The 17,199-nt window shown below is 68.2% G+C and overlaps 1 protein-coding gene across 7 annotated transcripts in view; it reads right to left on the reverse strand.

Moving 5' to 3' along the window:
• The window catches only part of AGRN (agrin), a 32,494-nt gene continuing 15,295 nt past the window's right edge, over positions 1–17,199 (reverse strand). For 3 of the 7 annotated variants that reach the window (XM_046007238.1, XM_046007284.1, XM_046007267.1), the window contains 36 exons: positions 14,139–14,354; positions 13,753–13,977; positions 13,421–13,645; positions 13,023–13,229; positions 11,770–11,988; positions 11,495–11,689; positions 11,209–11,409; positions 10,978–11,126; positions 10,792–10,897; positions 9,933–10,049; positions 9,686–9,850; positions 9,358–9,501; positions 9,130–9,254; positions 8,952–9,057; positions 8,522–8,854; positions 8,303–8,440; positions 7,734–7,861; positions 7,485–7,599; positions 7,283–7,402; positions 6,824–7,174; positions 6,427–6,619; positions 6,075–6,290; positions 5,398–5,627; positions 5,178–5,312; positions 4,868–4,964; positions 4,610–4,774; positions 4,378–4,489; positions 4,152–4,163; positions 3,812–3,928; positions 3,454–3,646; positions 3,279–3,366; positions 3,085–3,108; positions 2,547–2,579; positions 2,089–2,313; positions 1,583–1,686; positions 1–1,225 (listed from right to left, as the gene is read on the reverse strand). In XM_046007238.1, the coding sequence (XP_045863194.1) occupies positions 1,068–1,225; positions 1,583–1,686; positions 2,089–2,313; positions 2,547–2,579; positions 3,085–3,108; positions 3,279–3,366; positions 3,454–3,646; positions 3,812–3,928; positions 4,152–4,163; positions 4,378–4,489; positions 4,610–4,774; positions 4,868–4,964; positions 5,178–5,312; positions 5,398–5,627; positions 6,075–6,290; positions 6,427–6,619; positions 6,824–7,174; positions 7,283–7,402; positions 7,485–7,599; positions 7,734–7,861; positions 8,303–8,440; positions 8,522–8,854; positions 8,952–9,057; positions 9,130–9,254; positions 9,358–9,501; positions 9,686–9,850; positions 9,933–10,049; positions 10,792–10,897; positions 10,978–11,126; positions 11,209–11,409; positions 11,495–11,689; positions 11,770–11,988; positions 13,023–13,229; positions 13,421–13,645; positions 13,753–13,977; positions 14,139–14,354 (5,687 nt within the window). In that variant the 3' untranslated portion in view covers positions 1–1,067. The remainder of the gene's footprint in view (positions 1,226–1,582; positions 1,687–2,088; positions 2,314–2,546; positions 2,580–3,084; positions 3,109–3,278; positions 3,367–3,453; positions 3,647–3,811; positions 3,929–4,151; positions 4,164–4,377; positions 4,490–4,609; positions 4,775–4,867; positions 4,965–5,177; positions 5,313–5,397; positions 5,628–6,074; positions 6,291–6,426; positions 6,620–6,823; positions 7,175–7,282; positions 7,403–7,484; positions 7,600–7,733; positions 7,862–8,302; positions 8,441–8,521; positions 8,855–8,951; positions 9,058–9,129; positions 9,255–9,357; positions 9,502–9,685; positions 9,851–9,932; positions 10,050–10,791; positions 10,898–10,977; positions 11,127–11,208; positions 11,410–11,494; positions 11,690–11,769; positions 11,989–13,022; positions 13,230–13,420; positions 13,646–13,752; positions 13,978–14,138; positions 14,355–17,199) is intronic. The other 4 variants (XM_046007253.1, XM_046007275.1, XM_046007244.1 and 1 more) reach the window with 3 other exon arrangements.

The raw sequence follows: 17,199 nt of genomic DNA on the forward strand, positions 1-17,199 counted from the left end.
TCAAGTGTTTAGACTTTATTACAGTGACGGACACACACTGGAGTTAGTGACATGACATACGGGGCTCGCTCCAGCCTCGGGGCTCAGTGGCCCATGGCCGGCTGTGGGAGGGTGAGGGGTGCCGCCCCACAGGACCGCAGGGTGCGGGGGAGGGGCAGGTGGGACGGGGCACAATATTGCAGTTTTCTCTGCTGCCCCTACACCCACACCTTGGCCGTGGTCTTGGACGACGCCCCTCGCGCCAGAGCTAGAGGAGTGCTCAGCTGCCCTGGGGCCAGGACAGGAAGGATGATGGCCCCGTCACCCCAGGTGTCAACCAAAATCAATGCATAAAGGTTGGTGGTCAGGCCCAGACATCCATCCTTGAGAGGGGGATGCCAGCTGCCCAAGCAAGCAGGCAGTGGACACTGACCACACCACATAGCAGCCCTGCTCCCTCTCAGGACGCCGAATGAGACCTGCGGTGTCAGGGAGGGGACACGGCTAGGTCCAAGCTGGCTGGGCTAGCTAAGGGCCCAGGTGCCCTGCCCAGGTCGGCCTGGTTCTCCAGCACTCGGGGCTTGGTGGGCACGATTGAAGGGTACAGTAGCCCCGACGGTAATGTAACATTGGTTCTAAGTCACAGTATTGACACGGGAGGCCTGGGAGGGGCCGGGCTGGGCTCGAGGTCTACCCTGGCCCACGGCACATGCACGAGGGACACCTCAAGTGGGGACCCAGGAAGGCCTCCTAGGGTTTGCGGGGAGGAAAGGCCCCAAGCCCCAGCTTGCTTGCCTGCTCTGGGGACACAGGCCCAGCCCAGGTGGACACACGTGGGAGGCACAGCAGGAGGGGTGAGATGCAGGGGCGAGGTGCAGGGGCACGAGGCCGCCATGCTGCCCGCACCATCTCCCCCTGCGAGTCCCGTGACACAGAGTTTATCTGCAGTTCTCTGCTTGGACGGTAGGGAAGCTGGCCCAGCAGTCCCTCTGGCCAACACATAGGCAAGAAAACCGTATCAAAAAATCGATGAGTTTACAAAAATAGAAAGTAATGACAACGGGGTGCGTGGCGGGCTGCGGTGTGTCTCATGGGGCGGCGCAGGGCCGCAGCCCCGGCTTGGTGACAGCGTCCTCCAGCAGCTGCAGCGGGCGCCCGCCCACCACCACGTCCCGGAGGCAGCCCACGAAGCCTGTGCTGTAGGCCTTGGGCAGGGCCTGGCCCGTGGGCAGCTTCTCCAGGCCACCTGCAGGAAGACAGAAGGCAGGCCACCCAGTTGTGACTTCGGGACGGGCAGTCTGGGGCACCAGCCAGCAGAGAGACCCATGGGTACTCAGGAGACCCTGAGTTACCCAAAGCCTGTCAGCACCCCGGGGGGAGGGGGACCCCGTGACCAGGAGACACGCTCCAGCCTCCTGGCCCCACAGTCACCCGGGGAACTGCAGGGCGTAACACAGGAGGGGACAGGTCCCACCCCGGCCAGCAGGTCTGGGGACCTGCACGGGCTGATGCAGGAAGCACTCAGTTGGCAGCCCTGGGGATCAGGGGCGTCCCCGACTGAGAGCCTTGGGTACCTTCCCCTGGCCTCCCCCGGAACACTCACCCAGCCACAGCGTTCCATCTGTGTCTAGCTGCGTGGCACCCAGCGGGGAAGAGCCAGTCACGGGGGCCTCGTTGCCCACCTGAAGGGAACCTTCCCTCTGTTCCCTGGGGGTGTGGTGGGGTGAGGCCATCAGCAGCTGGTCGCAGACGGCGCACCTGCCGCCCCCAGGTCCTCAGCCCCACATCCCTCTCTCCTGAAGTCCCGCCTGGGGGCCGGAACGAGGGGCACTGATACCCAGGAGAGTGCCTGGTGGCTAGGGCAGCGGGGTCCTCACGTGGGTTACGCTTTGCTGTAGGGTGACCAGGCTCAGACCCAATGGACGGCATCCGGGCAGACCGAGCAGCCCCTCCCAGGTCAGGGAGTCCCTGGCCACAACCCTCCTCCTTTGTCCTCCTGTCCCTCCCCCAGCCCTGGGAGTGGCCTCAAGTCGGGCACTTCGCCCTGCCCCCACCTCAAACCTGGGCCCTGGCTACAAGTGACCGGACGTGCCCGGGCTTCCTGCTGACCTGTGCGCCCTGACCCGCAACCAGCGGTTGGTGTTGACCGGGACGGTGGAGCGCAGCACCACGGGCTGGGAGCCCAGGTCGTAGGCCAGCTGCAGGCGCCCGTCCACGACGGCCAGTGCGATGTAGTCGGCCCGCTCCGTGGCCTTGCCGCTCCACAGCACCAGCCCCTGCGTGGCCTCCGTGCGCAGGCTCAGCTCGAAGTGGCTGCTCTGCAAGGCCTTCTCGCTGCGGGGAGACACGGTCAGGGCCTCTGAGGGCGGCCGGGCGTGGGGCGCAGGGGGTGGGAGGGCCACGATGGCGGCTGCAGGGAACCCGGGGAGCCTGGGCGGGCAGGCGGGCGCACACCCGCGTGGGACAGACAGGTGGAGAGACGGACGGCAGGAGGCGGACCGGACAGGCAGACACACACGCAGAGGAAGGAGGCGGACAGAGAGCGGGGGTTGGGTGCCACTGCTCACCTGGGAAGGGCCCCGGAATCCGGAGCATCAGGACTTAGAAGCCGGAAGAGAGGGGAAGCAGGTGAGCAGGGGACAGACAGGCTGTGCGGTGGGGGGGGTATCTGGCAGCCCTGCCCCCCCAGTCCCCGTTTTGGCGATGGAGAGTGGGAGCAAGCACCCAGAGAAGACACACAGGCCGCGCAGAGCCGGGGTGATGTCATGGGGACGCACGGGGCGGGCGGGCACGACCCAGGTCAAGGGCAGAGGTCAAGAGGCAGGGCTCAGGGCTCCCCTGCCTGGGAGAGGCCCCCGGGTGTCTGAACACGCGTGTGCATGGGGAGACACATACGCACACAGACACGCACGCGTGCACGCCATGCGGGTGCCCCACGGCGGGGGCGGGAGCTGCAGTGCGTGCAGGGGTGACCCGCCCCCTTCCTAAGCTCAGCCTCCTGCCCCGGGATGGGGAGCCTGGCCCTCCGTGGGGGTTGGCTCCTGTGGGTGAGGCGCTGAGAATGGGGGGGCGGGATGGCGCGGTGGGGGCCCAGGTGCTACTTACACTGGGATCTCATTGGTCAGTTTGCTTGGAAACAAAGAGACAGAGGTGGTGAGAGGGAAGGAAGGTGGAGGCGGGCAGAGGGGGGCGGGGCGGCGGGGCTGCGGGGGCCCACGTCTCACCCGGCACAGCAGGCTCAGACAGGACCACACAGATGGCAGAGGGCAGGGGCGCCCAGCACCCAGGTGGCACGTTACCTGTCAGTCACGGCATTGAGGTACTCAACGTAGGTCTGTCCGTCGAAGGCCAGCGCGTCCACATCCCCTGCCGACTTCTCAGTCAGCCCTGAGAGACAGTCGGGGTGAGGGCTGCCTCAGGCGGGGCCCCCCATCCAGCCGCGGCCAGGGGCCAGGCAGCACTCGCCCATCTCACCCTGCTCGCAGTGAGGCCCTGAGAAGCCCCCGGGGCACAGGCACTCATAGGAGGCCTCCCGAGGGAGGCAGGAGGCCCCATGCAGGCACGGGTGGCCTGAGGCCTGGGTACAGGGGTGGTGGGCAAAAGAGGAGACATCCACGGACCGCACCACGTGCTCCTGGTTCAGCAGCTGGTGGCCTTTCAAGGAGACCTGGGGGAGAAGAGGCAGAACACCTTTGTCTGGCCTGCCCTCCTCCCTCCGACGGCAGCCCCCACCGCAGGACAGAGACCCCTCTGGGTTGGGCCCTTCCCCAGACTCGACCACCCCTACCCCTGCAGAGCCCCCGTGGATGGGCCCTGCCCCTGCCCCATGTACCAGCTGGATGACTCCGTCGAAGCCGGAGGACACGGCGGCCGCACGGGCCAGCTTGCTGAAGTCAGGGGCCCCTCCAACATAGAGCGGCTCCTTCAGATTGAGGACAGTGTGCGGAACCTGGGGGGAGGTTCTGGGTGAGGGGCTGCGGGGCCTGCTCGCGGGGCAGAGGCGAGGACACCGGGGCCCAGATCAACGCCCCCTCCTGCCCGCGGTGGTCCACCCCGGCCCCCGCCAGCGCATCCGGGACATGGAGTTAACACACAGACACGGCCGTGTGGAGACCCAGTGGGTCAGGAGCTACTCTAGAAAACCAACGAGCGGTGAGAGCGGAGACCGGTACCTTGCGGGATTTCTGGCGTCCGAAGAGCAGGGTGGGGTTTGCAGAGCAAGGGCCAGAGAGCAGTGGGGGCAGAGAGCAGACAGACAGAGGCACAGGACAGACGGGGGAGAAAACAGTTCTGTGAGAGCCAGCTGTGGGGCAGGGGCTGCTGTGCCTCCCAGGAGGGGAGGGAGCAGGGAGGTGCTGGGGGAGCTGGTGGGAGGCCCGCGGCCTTGGGGACACTCACCGGGGACTCCCCCAGCACGCGGGGCCCGTCGCCAACACGCATGGCCCCCTTGCGGCCACTGCGCTCCAGTGAGACCCTGGTCCAGGTGTCCAGGGCCACTGGCTCCTTGCTCCTGGTGAGGAGGGGGTACCGTGAGCAGGCTCTGGGCCCTGGTGGTCCGTCCCCCCAGGGGCCTGTGGGACACGGCCAAGCGTCCCCGGCCTCGGCCCCAGGCCCACCTGCAAGGGCGTACCTGATGACTGCAGCCCCCTTGCCCAGATCATAGCGGAACTCCAGGAAGCGGTCCTGCAATGCCAGGGACACAAAGTCCCCCTTGCCGTCTGTCTTCTGCCCATTGTAGAAGAGCAAACCGCTGGGGCCGCGCGCCAGGAACACCACCTCCAGAGCCATCTTCTCCCTGGGGCCAGGTAGCAACGAGGGGGCATCTCAATGGCCCTTCGCCCTGTAGGCCGGACAGGGGCTGGGGGGCTCTTCCTTCCGTCCTACTGACCCCAGGTCCCGCTCGAAGGTTTGCAAGCCTTTCAGCTCCAGGTAGGAGAAGCCGTGGAAGTCAGCCAGGAAGGGCTGGGAATAATCCCGCTCCGAGACTGTGGAGGACAAGAGAGCAGTCACACAGGGGCCGGGCCTTGACCCCTGGGGTCCCCTGGACCTCCACTGGTCTATGAGCCCCAGGCCTAACTCAAACCCTAACACTAGCCAGAACCCCGATCCTAACCCCACCCAGAACCCACACCCTAATGCTGAATCCTGCCCGCCTCATCCCCACCCTCCTCCCTGCACGGATGGCCCAATGCCCCCACCTGTCTGGCAGGTGGTGCCCCCTCGCCCCTGGGGGCATTCGCACTTGGCCTCCCCGTCAGGCAGCACGCGGCAGGACGCTGCCCCATGGCAGGGGTTTGGCTCACAGGGGTTCTTGTCATCGCTACAGGTCGGACCTGCAAGGAGACACGAGGGGTCCCACACCGACAGACACGTGGGCATGCCCCCCACCCCCGCGCCCTGCCCAGGCTCTAGCCTCACCAAAGCGGCCGGGGGGGCACAGACAGTGGAACATGCCAACCTCCAGGGCTCGGCACGGGGCCCCACCGAGGCAGGGGTTGGGCAGGCACGGGTTGTCCCCGCACTCGCCCACACCGGAGCTCCGGGTCACAGCCCCCTGCCAGCCGCTGAGCTCCAGCCGCTGGTTGTTCACATCCAGGAGGCGGATGCAGCCCCTGAGGCCGACGTGGATGGAGGTCCTTTCGAGCACGCTGCCACCAGGAGGAGGGTAGGCGTCAGTGGCCAGAGACCAGGGACGCCCTCTCTCCCGGCCCGCCCCAGCACTGGCGGCCCCACCACCGCCAGCCGGATCAGGGCTGCCCCCGTCCCCGTCCGTGCTTCCGGGGCTCAGGACGCCCGTCCCACGAAGAGGACTGAATAAAGACGTGGGTTGAGGGTCACGGCTCAGGACAAAAGGTCGGGGCAGCCCAGCGCCTCCTTGGTGATAACACAACAGCCTGGGGCTCAGGGATGCCCCCCGGGGGACAGAATCGGGACCAGGGTCAAACCAGGGTTGTTGCCATCATCCACGCTCGGCCCCCCACCCACTCTGCTGCTCGCAAGCTGCCTGGGCCTCCCAGATGCCGACCACACGAGTCAGGGGTCAGGACCAAGCTCAGGGGTCTGGGTCAGGGCGTCCCCCGCTCCCTGATGCTCACACGGAAGCCTGGTCCGCCGGGACGCCGCCCACAAAGAGGTCTGTGTCCAGGTTGAGACCATCAGTGCCACTGGGGCTATGACCCAGAACGGGGGTCTCACCGTCCACTGAGAGCGCACCCCGGCGCCAGTGCCGAGATAGCTCCAAGCGGTGCCAGCGGCCGGGCTGCACAGGCACCGAGCTGGTCAGCACCGCTGGCCCCGAGCCCGTGTCAAACCTGGGGGATGGGAGCGGGGACGCAGGACAGCGACCTCAGGCCGGGACCACGGCTCCGCCTCAGCCTCCCGCCCTCCCCCGTCCCTCACCTCAGCCCCCCTCCCCCCCTCCCGGGGCCACCTGGGCCGTCCACTCACCGGAGCTGCACCCGGCCCCCCAGCAACGTCAGCGCCAGGAAGTCCTTGCCCCGGGCATTGCCGTTGTACAGCAGCAAGCCCTGGGGCTCGAGGGCCCGGAATTCCAGAGCCAGGCGCAGGGTGTGGTAGGCACGGAGGGTGGGGAAGGCCAGGAAGGAGTGGCCCCCGAAGGCCGGCACGGAGGGGTGCGATGCTGTCGGCGGACGAGGAGGGACCCACTGGAGGGCACCGAGGACCCTCTCCTCCAGCCTGCAAGCCCCAGCCCTGACCCCCAGGCCGGCCCCATCCCATCACCCCGACCTGGCCCCCCAACTCCCAACTGTGGCTTGACCCGGCCCCAACCCTTGCCAACCCTCCATCTGCCTCCCTGCCTCTCTCCAGCAGGGATGACCTTTACCCGTCTCACAGACGGCCCCCTTCCAGCCCCCGGGGCAGCTGCAGACGAAGCCAGGGTCCTGGTCCCGGCAGGTTCCCCCGTGGAGGCAGGGCTGGGAGTCACAGGGCTTCCGTGGCTGCTGGGTGCCTGAGGGCAGGGGCCGGCGTCCGGGCACGCGACGGGGCGCAGTGGTGGGTGGCTGGCGTGTGGTGGGCAGGGCTGTGGTCCTGGCAGCAGGCTGGCTGGTGTGACCGGGGGACAGGGCCCGCTGGGTCACAGCAGAAGGCAGGTGGACCGCAGTGGTGGCTCTGGCCGTGGCTGTGGCCACCGTGGCTCCCGTGGTGGCTCCCAGGAAGAATGCAGGAAACCAGTCTGAGGGCAGAGGGACCGTCGGACCCCCGGAGAGCAGAGCCCGGGGAGGGAGGGCGGGCGAGAGTCCCAGGGGAGTGGGGGAGGGGCCCGGCGGGCTGAAGCCCTCACCCAAGTCCAGGAAGCGCACGTGCTCCTGCAGCGGCCGCCTCACCCCCAGGGACCGGCGCGGGGACGCCTGTATCTGCCGGAGCAGGGCCTGGGCCACGTCGGATGCCCTGAAGGTCGTGGCTGCGAAGAAGGGGACAAGGAGCGTGGGAGAGCCCGACACACACCCGCCGGCCTCCCGGGAGGGCCCAGGGCGGGGCCTCACCAGGGTCAAAGTGCACGTCCACGACGGCTCGGACGGAGCTGCCAGGCCCCAGGTCCCGCAGGCGGACACTTCGGAAGTCCCTCTTCACGTCTGAGTTCCGGAAGAGGTCGTCCAGCTGTGGGTGGGCAGTGGGGGAGGGCTCTGGGGAGCTGCCCAGGCCGGACTGTCCGGCCGCCCATTCCGGCACCTCTCGGGGTGTATCCTGGGAGGGAAGCTAGTGGCCGGGCAGGACCGCGCCCCTGCACGTACTGCGCTCTCGATGCTCCTAGCGATCTCCCCAAAGAGCTCTGACTTGGGGTCAGCCATCTCCGGTGTGTAGAACAGCTCCTGCCCCTCGACCCCCTCGAGTTCCAGTACACCCTGGAAGGCCTTGGTGGCTGTGGGGGAGGTGGCGGTGAGGCCCTGCTGGGCACCGGCCTGGCCGCTGGGTGGGCCACAGGCACAGGCCCCAGCAGCAAGCCACATGGGGTGCGGGCAGGTTAGTCAGATGGTCATGAGATTAGTGGGGTCTTGGGGCAGGGCTGGCGCCAGTTACCGGGCGGACTTCTTGGAGCCGTGCTCCAGGCCGGCTTGCAACAGGAAAAACACGTTAGCTGCGGGGTCCTGGGCACCCACGTGTGTGTGTGAGCCGAGACCACACGTGTACATGCCTGTGCTGGTCCCCAAGACCACGCGCACGTGTGTGCCCACATCAGAAGACCGTATACCCTGAGTGCCCACCTGTGGGGCAGGCCTCCTGCCTGGGAGGGGAGACAGCATTCCTGGCCGTGTCCAGGCTACAGGCCACGCTCCGCCCCAGCCCCCGGCTGCCCACTCACCGGGACAGTTGGAGCCCTCTGCGTCCAGCGAGGGGGTCTTGCCGTCCGAGCAGCAGCCCAAAGGGGAGTTGTAGCAAGAAGCCCTCTCCACGGGTGGCCCAGGGGTCACAGCGCTGCCGCCTTCGGGGGGCTCGAGTCCTGGGGAAGTACAGTCTGAGCCTGGCCCTGGAGGCAGCCCTCCCGGGTCCCGTTCCCCTACATCCTTGAGCCTGTGCTCACCCCCTGAGCCAGCCCCACTGGCCTCCAGGTCACCACTCAGTCCCTCATCGCCGCTCCCGTCAGCACTGCCAGATTCGCCGAAGGCAGACGTGGCGAGCTTGGCTGCTGGCGCAGGGGCTGTGGGGGGCACGGTCAGCATGGGCCTCATGGTAGTCCTGGGCATGCTGGCCGTGGTCCGAGGTCCTGGCGAGGGCCGGGGAGTGGACTGGCCGTGAGGGGTGCTGGTGGGCGCCAGGGGTGGGGCGCTCGGGGGGAAAGGCAGCGCCACGCTCAGGTTGGGCCCCGACGCAGCCACGGGTACAGGTGTTGGGCGGTCACCAAGAGCGACAGACCCTGTGGGAGGAACAGAGTCTGAGTGGAGGCCCAGGGCAGGCGGTCAGCCCTGAGCCAGGCCTTCTCGGTCCGTTCGAGGCGGAGAGTGGGGCCTTACCCTGACACGGGCCAAGGCTCTGGATGGAGATATCCACGCCCTGGCGGCAGGCAATGGTCCTCAGCTGGCATTCGTTGCCGTAGGTCACTCCATCTGACCCGCAGACCTGGGGCACAGGGCAAGGATGCTGTGATGGAAGCCCCCTCCCCCCACGCCCTCTATGTGCCCCGGCCCTCACCTTGGTAGCATTGGCCTCTGGACAGGTGGATGTTGGGCACACGCAGCGGGCGGAGCCAGCTTCCTCCACGCAGGACGCCCCAAACTCACAGCGCATCTCAGCACACGTCTCGGGTGCCAAGGAGTCTGAGGCAGACATGGGAGACCCTGCCGGCTCAGGAGGCCTTGCCCCACGATGGCCCCACCCCTGGCACGGTGAGACAAGGTCAATGCCAGGCTTGGTTCTCACCTGATTCGCAGCCACCGGGGCCCAGGGCATGGCCATCTGGACACTGCCCGCACTTGGGTCCGGCCACCCCAGGCTTACATGAGCACAGCCCGGTCATCTGCTCACAGTCGTCCCGCACGGCACCCCGGGGGTCACAGCTGCAGGCTGCAGGGCCGGGGGAAAGAACCCGAGGTCTGTGCCTGCTCTCCTCACCGGCTGCAGAGCCTGGCCCAGCGCCTGCCTGGTGTGGGTCAGGCCAGGGTCTGAGCAGGTGAGACAAGGAGCACAGTGACAAGATGGACAGGTGTGAGCGCTTGGCCGGGAACTGACCGCTGCCCCCGTCACTCACGGGTGCAGCCGCTCCGGCCATCAGTGACGATGCCACGGAAGTTCCAGAAGCCAGGCTCGCAGCGGTCACACTTGAGGCCCCCGACACCCGGACGGCAGGAGCACTGACCCGTGGCCGGGTCACAGGTGCCGCCGTAGGAGCCGTGCGGGTTGCAGTGGCAGGAACCTGCAAGGCCAGGGCAGGCTGTGGTCACCGCGGCTCTGTGGCCCCGCGCAGCTCTGGGGTGTGGCCGGGAGGGAGCACTCACTGGGGCAGCCAGCCAGGCCCACACCCCGGGCCACAGTGCTGTTGTCCTGGCAGCAGCCGTAGGGGGTCTGGGCGCAGTGTGGGGCAGCCGCGGGGGGCAGCGGGGCCAAGGTGGGGCCTGCGGGGAGAGGCAGGGGGCTCAGAGGACAGGCATGGCCACGTGTCCGCTGTGGGCCTGGCCACAGCACCTCAGCCTCCTCGGTCGTCACCACTCAACCCTCCTGAAGCCAACAGCCACCAGGACCGGGGTACCTGGAGCTCGGGGCTCAGGTGAGGAAGCCACGCCACTTACACAAACTCACCTGCGCACACGGCACCGAAACACGCAGGACACCCGACGGTCAGGAACGCGGCGCTGCGCACAGACACACAGCCAGAACCCAGCCTGCTTGGGCTCGTACGTTTTCACAGACGGACACACACACACGTGCACACACGCGGCCACGTTCCTCCCAAACCGCACACGTCAAACACACACGCACAGACGTACACCTGCGCGTACGTAAGTCTACAAACACGCAGAGGCACTCGTGCACACGCGAAAACGTAGCAAACGTATTAATCGGATCACTGCCGGCGCCCCTGCAGCAGGTCAGGCCTCCCCTCACGAGACCCGTCCGGGGCGCGGACGGCGGGTACTCAGAGCAGGACGGCCACGACGAGGCACTTACACCCACACGCGCACAAACATGAACGCTCACCAACGCTGCGCCCCTGAACCCTCTGTGCGTCCCCCCCCATGCACGACCCGTGCGGACACGTACTGCACGCCTGGGCACACACAGCCGTGAACACACACGGGAACACAAAGGCAGGGCACAGACGCACACACACCTGCCGGGCCCTGCAGGTCCACTCACCGCGGCAGGCGCCCTGCGCCGTGACATACAGTTCTCGCTGTGCCTCGCACCGGGCCTTCTTCAGCTCACACTCGCTGCCGTAAGTGACCCCGTCGGAGCCGCAGACCTGGAGGGAGGGTGTCAGTGTGGGTGGCCACAGCCAGCTGCGTGCTGCCGGCCCAGAGCCGGGGAGGAGGGGGGCCTCACCGGGCTCCTCAGGACGCCGCGGCAGCTGAAGTCGCAGACGCAGGGCCCGTCTTCCGAGTCCTCGTCCCAGACGCCGCCGTGCTGCCTGCAGAGCTCCCGCTCACACTCGCCGTCCTCTCCAGAGCCAGAGCCTCCGGAGCCGCACTCCGCTACGGGGAGGGGCCAGGTCACCCGCGGGGTCTGGTCGAGGCCCACGCGTGGCCGCCCGGGCCAGTCCTCCCCCAAGCCTACCCTGCTCACAGGGCCCCGCCCGGGCCTCCTCGATCTGGGTCTGCTGCCGGCAAGCGGCCGCTCGGAGGTGACACGTGCTGTCGTAGGTGACACCGTCGCTCCCGCACACGGGGCCGGGGGGCGGCTGCTCGCACCGGGGGCACACACACCGCCCCGCCAAGCACACTGCCCCGAAGGCGCACACCGCGTCTCCGCAGGTCTCTGCAGGAGTGGGACCGGCGGGGGTCAGGCCGGCGGAGGGCACCCGGGACCCCTGCCCGCCCGCCCGCCCCACAGCCCCACTCACGGCAGGGCCCCGCGGAGACCACGTGCAGGCCGATCTGCTGCGTGCAGGCGCGGACATGCAGCTCACACTCGCTCGCGTACGTGTGCCCGTCGGAGCCGCACACGGGCTCAGCCAAGGCCACGCACTCGGAGGGGCACACGCAGCGCCCGGTCTCGGCCTCGCACAGAGCTCCGAAGCGGCACTGCCCGCAGCGGTCTGAGGAAGGGGCTCCATCACCACGGCGACCGGGACGCCCGCCCCCCACTCCCAGCCAGCCGCACCTGCCCGCCGCTGACCACAGGGTCCTCGGCGAGCCACACGGATCTCCCGTCCAAGGGCGCAGGCTGTGGCTTCCAGCTCACACGTGCTGCCGTACGTGATGCCGTCGGTGCCGCACACGGGATCGTAGATGCCCGGACATGCCTGCTGGCACACACACCCCGCTTCACCGTTCTTCACGGCACACGACGCCCCAAATGGGCAGTGCACCCCGAGGCACGGGGACAGGGGTTGATCTGGGGAGAGCACGGGCAGTCGGTGAGGTCCTGCTGCTCCCCCGGCTTCCGCACAAAGCCCCCAGCTCCACGCGGCAGACCTGCTCCCAGGGTGGGGACAGCGGAGGGCAAGTGCGCAAGCAGAACAGCCGGACGCTCAGGACACGGCAGAGAAAGGGACAGACACACGACAGACGCAGACAGGGACGCAGACCCAAACAGCCTCAGCCCCCTGCCTGACGGTGGGGAGGGGCTGCCCCCAAGACACAGGAGCTCCCTGACTGCCCACGGTGGGTGGGGGGAGGGCCAGGCTTATGCGGACACTTGAGCCTGACTGCTAGCCACCAGCAGCCCGGGGACACTCGTCCGTGCGGGGGGGCTCTCCCCTCCGTGGAGGAAGGAGTCTGCAGCCCACGGTCACACCCAGGGCCACAAAGGGGAGGAGGTGTCTGTCCACTTGCTCTGAGAACCACAAGGCCAGGCAGCAGCAAGCCACCCCCCCTGCTGTGCCGGGGGCAGACCTCGGGCTGTGGGCTCCTGGCGGCAGGCGCGGTACGTCATCCTGCCAGCAGGTCAGGCTGGAAGACACAAGAGGCGAGCAGAGAGGGAAGGAAGGACAGAGGAGAAAATACAGAGGCAGAGAGAGAGAGTGGACAGACAGACCAACCGACGGACACAGACGGGGGTTGGCAGAGCAGAGCAGTTCCCGCCGACACAGGATGATGCCAGACTCTGCCTCTGCGGGGGGCACTGGTGTCCCCACAGTGTGGGGCCCGGGGGCCGGGAGGGGGATGGGGCACGAGGCCTCACGTGGGCACGGGGGAGCCTGACCAAAGAGGCCTGCCTCTGCCCACTTACCCCCTCCCGTGGGGCTCCACACATTCCCCCCGACAGAACCCCCAACCCAGAGCCTACGGACAGACACCAGCCCTGCCAGGCCTCCCCGGGACCCCAGGAGGAGCATGACCCAGGATGGAGATGGCACATGATGACCGGCCACAGGGACCGACAAGGACCCGCCCGCACTCAGTGCGGGTCCCACCCCCGCCGCTCACCGCACGGGCCCTGGTGCTTGGCCGGGATGGTGCGCTGCTGCCGACACTCAGCGCGCTGGCGCACGCAGTCGCTGCCGTACGTGTGCCCGTCGTGCGCACACACGGGCCTGTAGGCCCCGTCGCAGACGACCCGGTCGCAGGAGCAGCGGGGACGGCCTCGGCGGGACAAGCACACGGCACCGAACCTGCACACATCTGGGCACCGGTCTGGGAGGGTGAAGCAGGCGATCAGACAGCCCGGGGGGCCACGCCAGCCCCCACCTTGGGACGTGCAAGGGACCCATGGGCGTAGGGGGCGGCGGGTGGGCACCAGGGAGGGGTGCAGCAGAGGGTGGGGACGGGCAGGGCCAGAGGGCACACGGAGGGGCAAGGCTGGACCCTCCCCCAGCACCCCCCACCTTGAGGCAGGCACTGGCCAGAGCGCACTTTCTGGAGGAGGAGACCACGGACAGCTCCCGTGCGGCCCATGACGCAGTCGTTGTCATAGGTGACCCCATCGTCCCCGCACACGGGGGCCTGCCGGGGGGGACAGCTCTCGGGCCGCAGGAGCAACTCCGGGCGCCGCGTGCGTGGGTTAACGCGGCAGACGCGGCTCAGGTCACCGCGGGCGCCCTGGCAGGGGTCTAGAAGGGGAAGGCACAGGTCAGAGCGCGGGCACGCACGCACACGCCCCGGAGTCACGCCACGCGCACGGCCCGGGGTCACGCCACGCGCACGGCCCGGGGCTCACCGCAAGGACCGTCAAACTTCTTGAAGACGTTCTCCTGGCGGGCACACGCGCGGCGCAGCAGCTCGCACTCGCTGGGGTAGTCGGCGCCATCGCTCCCGCACACCGGGCCGTCGGGGGGCCCCTGGCAGGTGGCGGGGCACAGGCACGAGGCCGTCTGCCCATCTGCCGCGCGCACGCAGGTGCTGCCGAAGCTGCACGTCACGTTGGAGCACGGATCCCGGGACCCTGCAGGGGGGCGGGGGGGGTCACGAGGCCATCGCCACCGCCTCCAGGGAGCCCACCCAAGACGGGCACTCACCGCAGGGCCCGTGGCTAAGCGGGAGGGGGTGGGTGTCACAAAGACGTCCCTGCCACTTTCAGGGAGCCCGCCGGGGATGCACACTCACCGCAGGGCCCGCGGCTGAGCAGGCGGATGCGGCGCTGCTGGTGGCACTGGGCCCGCTGCAGCTCACACTCGTTGCTGTAGGTGGAGGCGTCCGAGCCGCACACGGGCGCCACCACGGCGGGACAGGAGCCCTTCTTGCACACGCAGGAGGCTCGGCCCGGGCCCTCTGCACTGGGCTCGCACACCGCGCCGAAGCCGCACAACATTCCTCGGCACGCTGGGGGCAGGGCCGGAGAAGGGAAGGTCAGAGCCCTGCCACCCAGGTCTGCTGCCCTGGCCTGGGCACCTGTGCGCACCTGCAGTGTCCACCTGCCTGCGGAGACCTCAAGACGCACTCAGGGTGTTTGCTGCGAACCCACGGACACCTCCGCCCATGCCATGCGTGTCCACACATTCTGGGCTGGGCACTGACCGGAACACACAGCCCCGCGTCCACACACGCCCTCGGACCCTGACAGGGCCTGGCCCTTCCCCTCTCAAACCCCACCCACCCCAGAGCTTTTCCCTGGAGCAGACGCTTCTCAGCTGTGGAGCGGGGCACCTCCCAGACCTTCCAGCAGCACCAGGAGTTACGAGCCCCGTCACCAGGAGCCCCACATGCAGCAGCGCGAGAAACCAGCCCCAGACCCGCTCCGTGGCAGGGAATCCGCCTGCCTCGCTCAGGAGCCCACCTCTCCTCACACCAGAACGGAAGGCCCTCGGCTGACTCCTGACCTAGTCCCTCATGGCCCCGGCCCCTCCCGGGGCTGCTCCGGCCCCACCTCGGCTCTGAGGTCAGATGGCTGTAGACAGACAGGTGGGAAGTCTCGGAGTCAGGCCCCACGCTCCACCTCTGGCTCTGCGCCCCGCCCTGGCACCCCGACCCCAGGCCTCCCTCCCGCCTTGGCACCCGGACCCCAGGCCTCCCTCCCTCCTTGGCACCCCGACCCCAGGCCTCCCTCCGCGTTCCTCTTTCCTTCCCACATCTCTTCTACGTGGGCCCTCACTTCTGCGTCTCCCCCAGGTCCCTCAGCGGTGGCTTTCTGGAAGGTTCCTGGTCCTCCAGCCCTCCCAGGTCTGCCCAGATGAAAGCTGGTGGGGCTCTCTCTCTGAGGCCCCTCAGGCACCCACACGCCTACACCTCCCCAGCTGCCATCCCCACCTCAGCAAATGGCCTCCCCTCCCCCCGCCCCCCAGGCCTGCGGCCGCACCTCACACCCCCCAGCGACCTCCTCCAGGAGGCTGGCACAGGGCCTCTGCTGACCTGTCCTCCTTCTCTGTCAGCGTTTTAGTTTCCGACCCTCGGGTCACAAACTGCCGGCACATCCCTAGAAGTGGCCGCCCCGACCGCCGCCGGTGAGGGACCTCAGTCGTGCGGCCCGGAGGAACGCAGAAGGCTCTGGGCCACCGAAACCCAGAGCCGTCGGGTCACCCTCCCGACGAGAGGCAGGCTAACGCCAGTCCTCAGGACCCCACCGGCCCGGCGACGAACAGGCGCGCGGACCTGTTACAGGTGCGCCGTCGACGTCTGTGACGTTTCACCGGGTCTGACGACCGCTACCGAGTCATGCTGGAGAGGGAGGGTGCCCCCACCGCCCCCCCCCAGCAGGCTCCGGAAGTAGGCCGGAGGGAGAGAGCACCTCTGTGCTGGAGGCCAGGGCCCCGGAAGGAGCTGGAGCAAGCGGTTGCCACAGCGACCCCTCAGGCTCCTTGAGGTCTGACCGGCCGCCCACCCCCACCCCACGCGTGGACCCCCAGCCTGAAGACCCGCGCCACCATGCTTCCCTCCCACCCGCGCGCTGGCCTTCCTCCTCCCCGCCGCACCTGTGCGCCCCACCCCGCAGACCCCAGAGCCCGACGACCGCCACCGAGTCACCGGCCCCGCGACTGTGGGCAAGTTACCACACCTGCGCACCTCTTGCTGTGAGTGGGGACAGTGGGACCTACTTCCCAGGGGTATCGTGAGGTTCACTGTGCCGGGACCTGCAGGGTGCCCAGCCCGCTGCCCCAGTAACGGCAGGAATGAGAACGGTCACTTCGCTGGCTTCCCCTCCGGGCTCCAACCCAGCTCAAAGGCTGCGCACTGAGGCCTCTTCCCGCCGCCTCCCTCCACTCCCAGCGTAGCTCTTTCTCCTCCTCCTCCTCCTCCTCCTTCTCGCCAAGGCCCTCAGGACCCCCAGGCCGAGTTCACGGGCACTTGCTGATGTCCAGCTGACTTCTCTGACTGGCTTCGATGGGACCTGCTGACCAAGGTCTCCCCTAAGTTCTGAGCCCATGGCCAAAAACTTGGTCCTTCTCTCTAAACTTCAGGCTCCTGAGCAGGCTGCAGAGTGTCTGTGCCCTTGGGTTCAGGCCTGTCTCCCCCTCTTCTCACCTCAGTCCAGCCAGACCCCTCCCCAGACCCCAACCCCTCGAACGAAGACATCTACTCCTGGATGACTAGCGTGTTCCTTGCCCACCGAAACCTGCACTCTCCCTCCGCAGCCCACGGTTCTGCTTTGTCCCCCCCAGAACAGTAACTAGGGGAGGACGGTGACGACGGCGACGACAGCTAACCATGACAAGCGAGCCTAGAGCACTGGGTCGGGCGTACGGAAGGCGGACTGCAAGGGGAGGGCCTGGGGGCCGGAGCCCAGAAACACGAGCCCCACGGCTGCCCAAGCCCTTCGCCACCGTGCAAGCTGCCCTCACGAACGCACGGACCCACCCACGTGCCCGTGGGCCCTGCACTCTGCCACACCTGCCCAGCTCCAACTCCCACGGAGGCTCTCTGGCCACTAGGCGCCCCTGCGCAGTCTTGCTCCCTGTGCGCCCGGGGCCCGCGCCCTGCGCCAGGCTGGAGACAGCAGTGGGTTTTTATAGGCCCCGGGTGGAGTGGGCATGTTTACCTCCCCTCCTGGTCTCGCGTGAGCTGGGGGACGGAATGGGTGTCCTGAGCCCTGCCCACGGCCACAAGTACACAGTGTGTATGCCTGCGGGGGACGACGACGGCCACGGCGTGGAGCCATCCCCACGTGGGCCGCAGGATCAGGGTGTGGGTGGGAGGCCCGCGTGAGCCTCCGTAGGGAAGACCGGGGGGTGTC

The sequence above is a fragment of the Meles meles genome, chromosome 1 (assembly GCF_922984935.1).
Source record: "Meles meles chromosome 1, mMelMel3.1 paternal haplotype, whole genome shotgun sequence".
Classification (NCBI taxonomy): Eukaryota; Metazoa; Chordata; class Mammalia; order Carnivora; family Mustelidae; genus Meles; species Meles meles.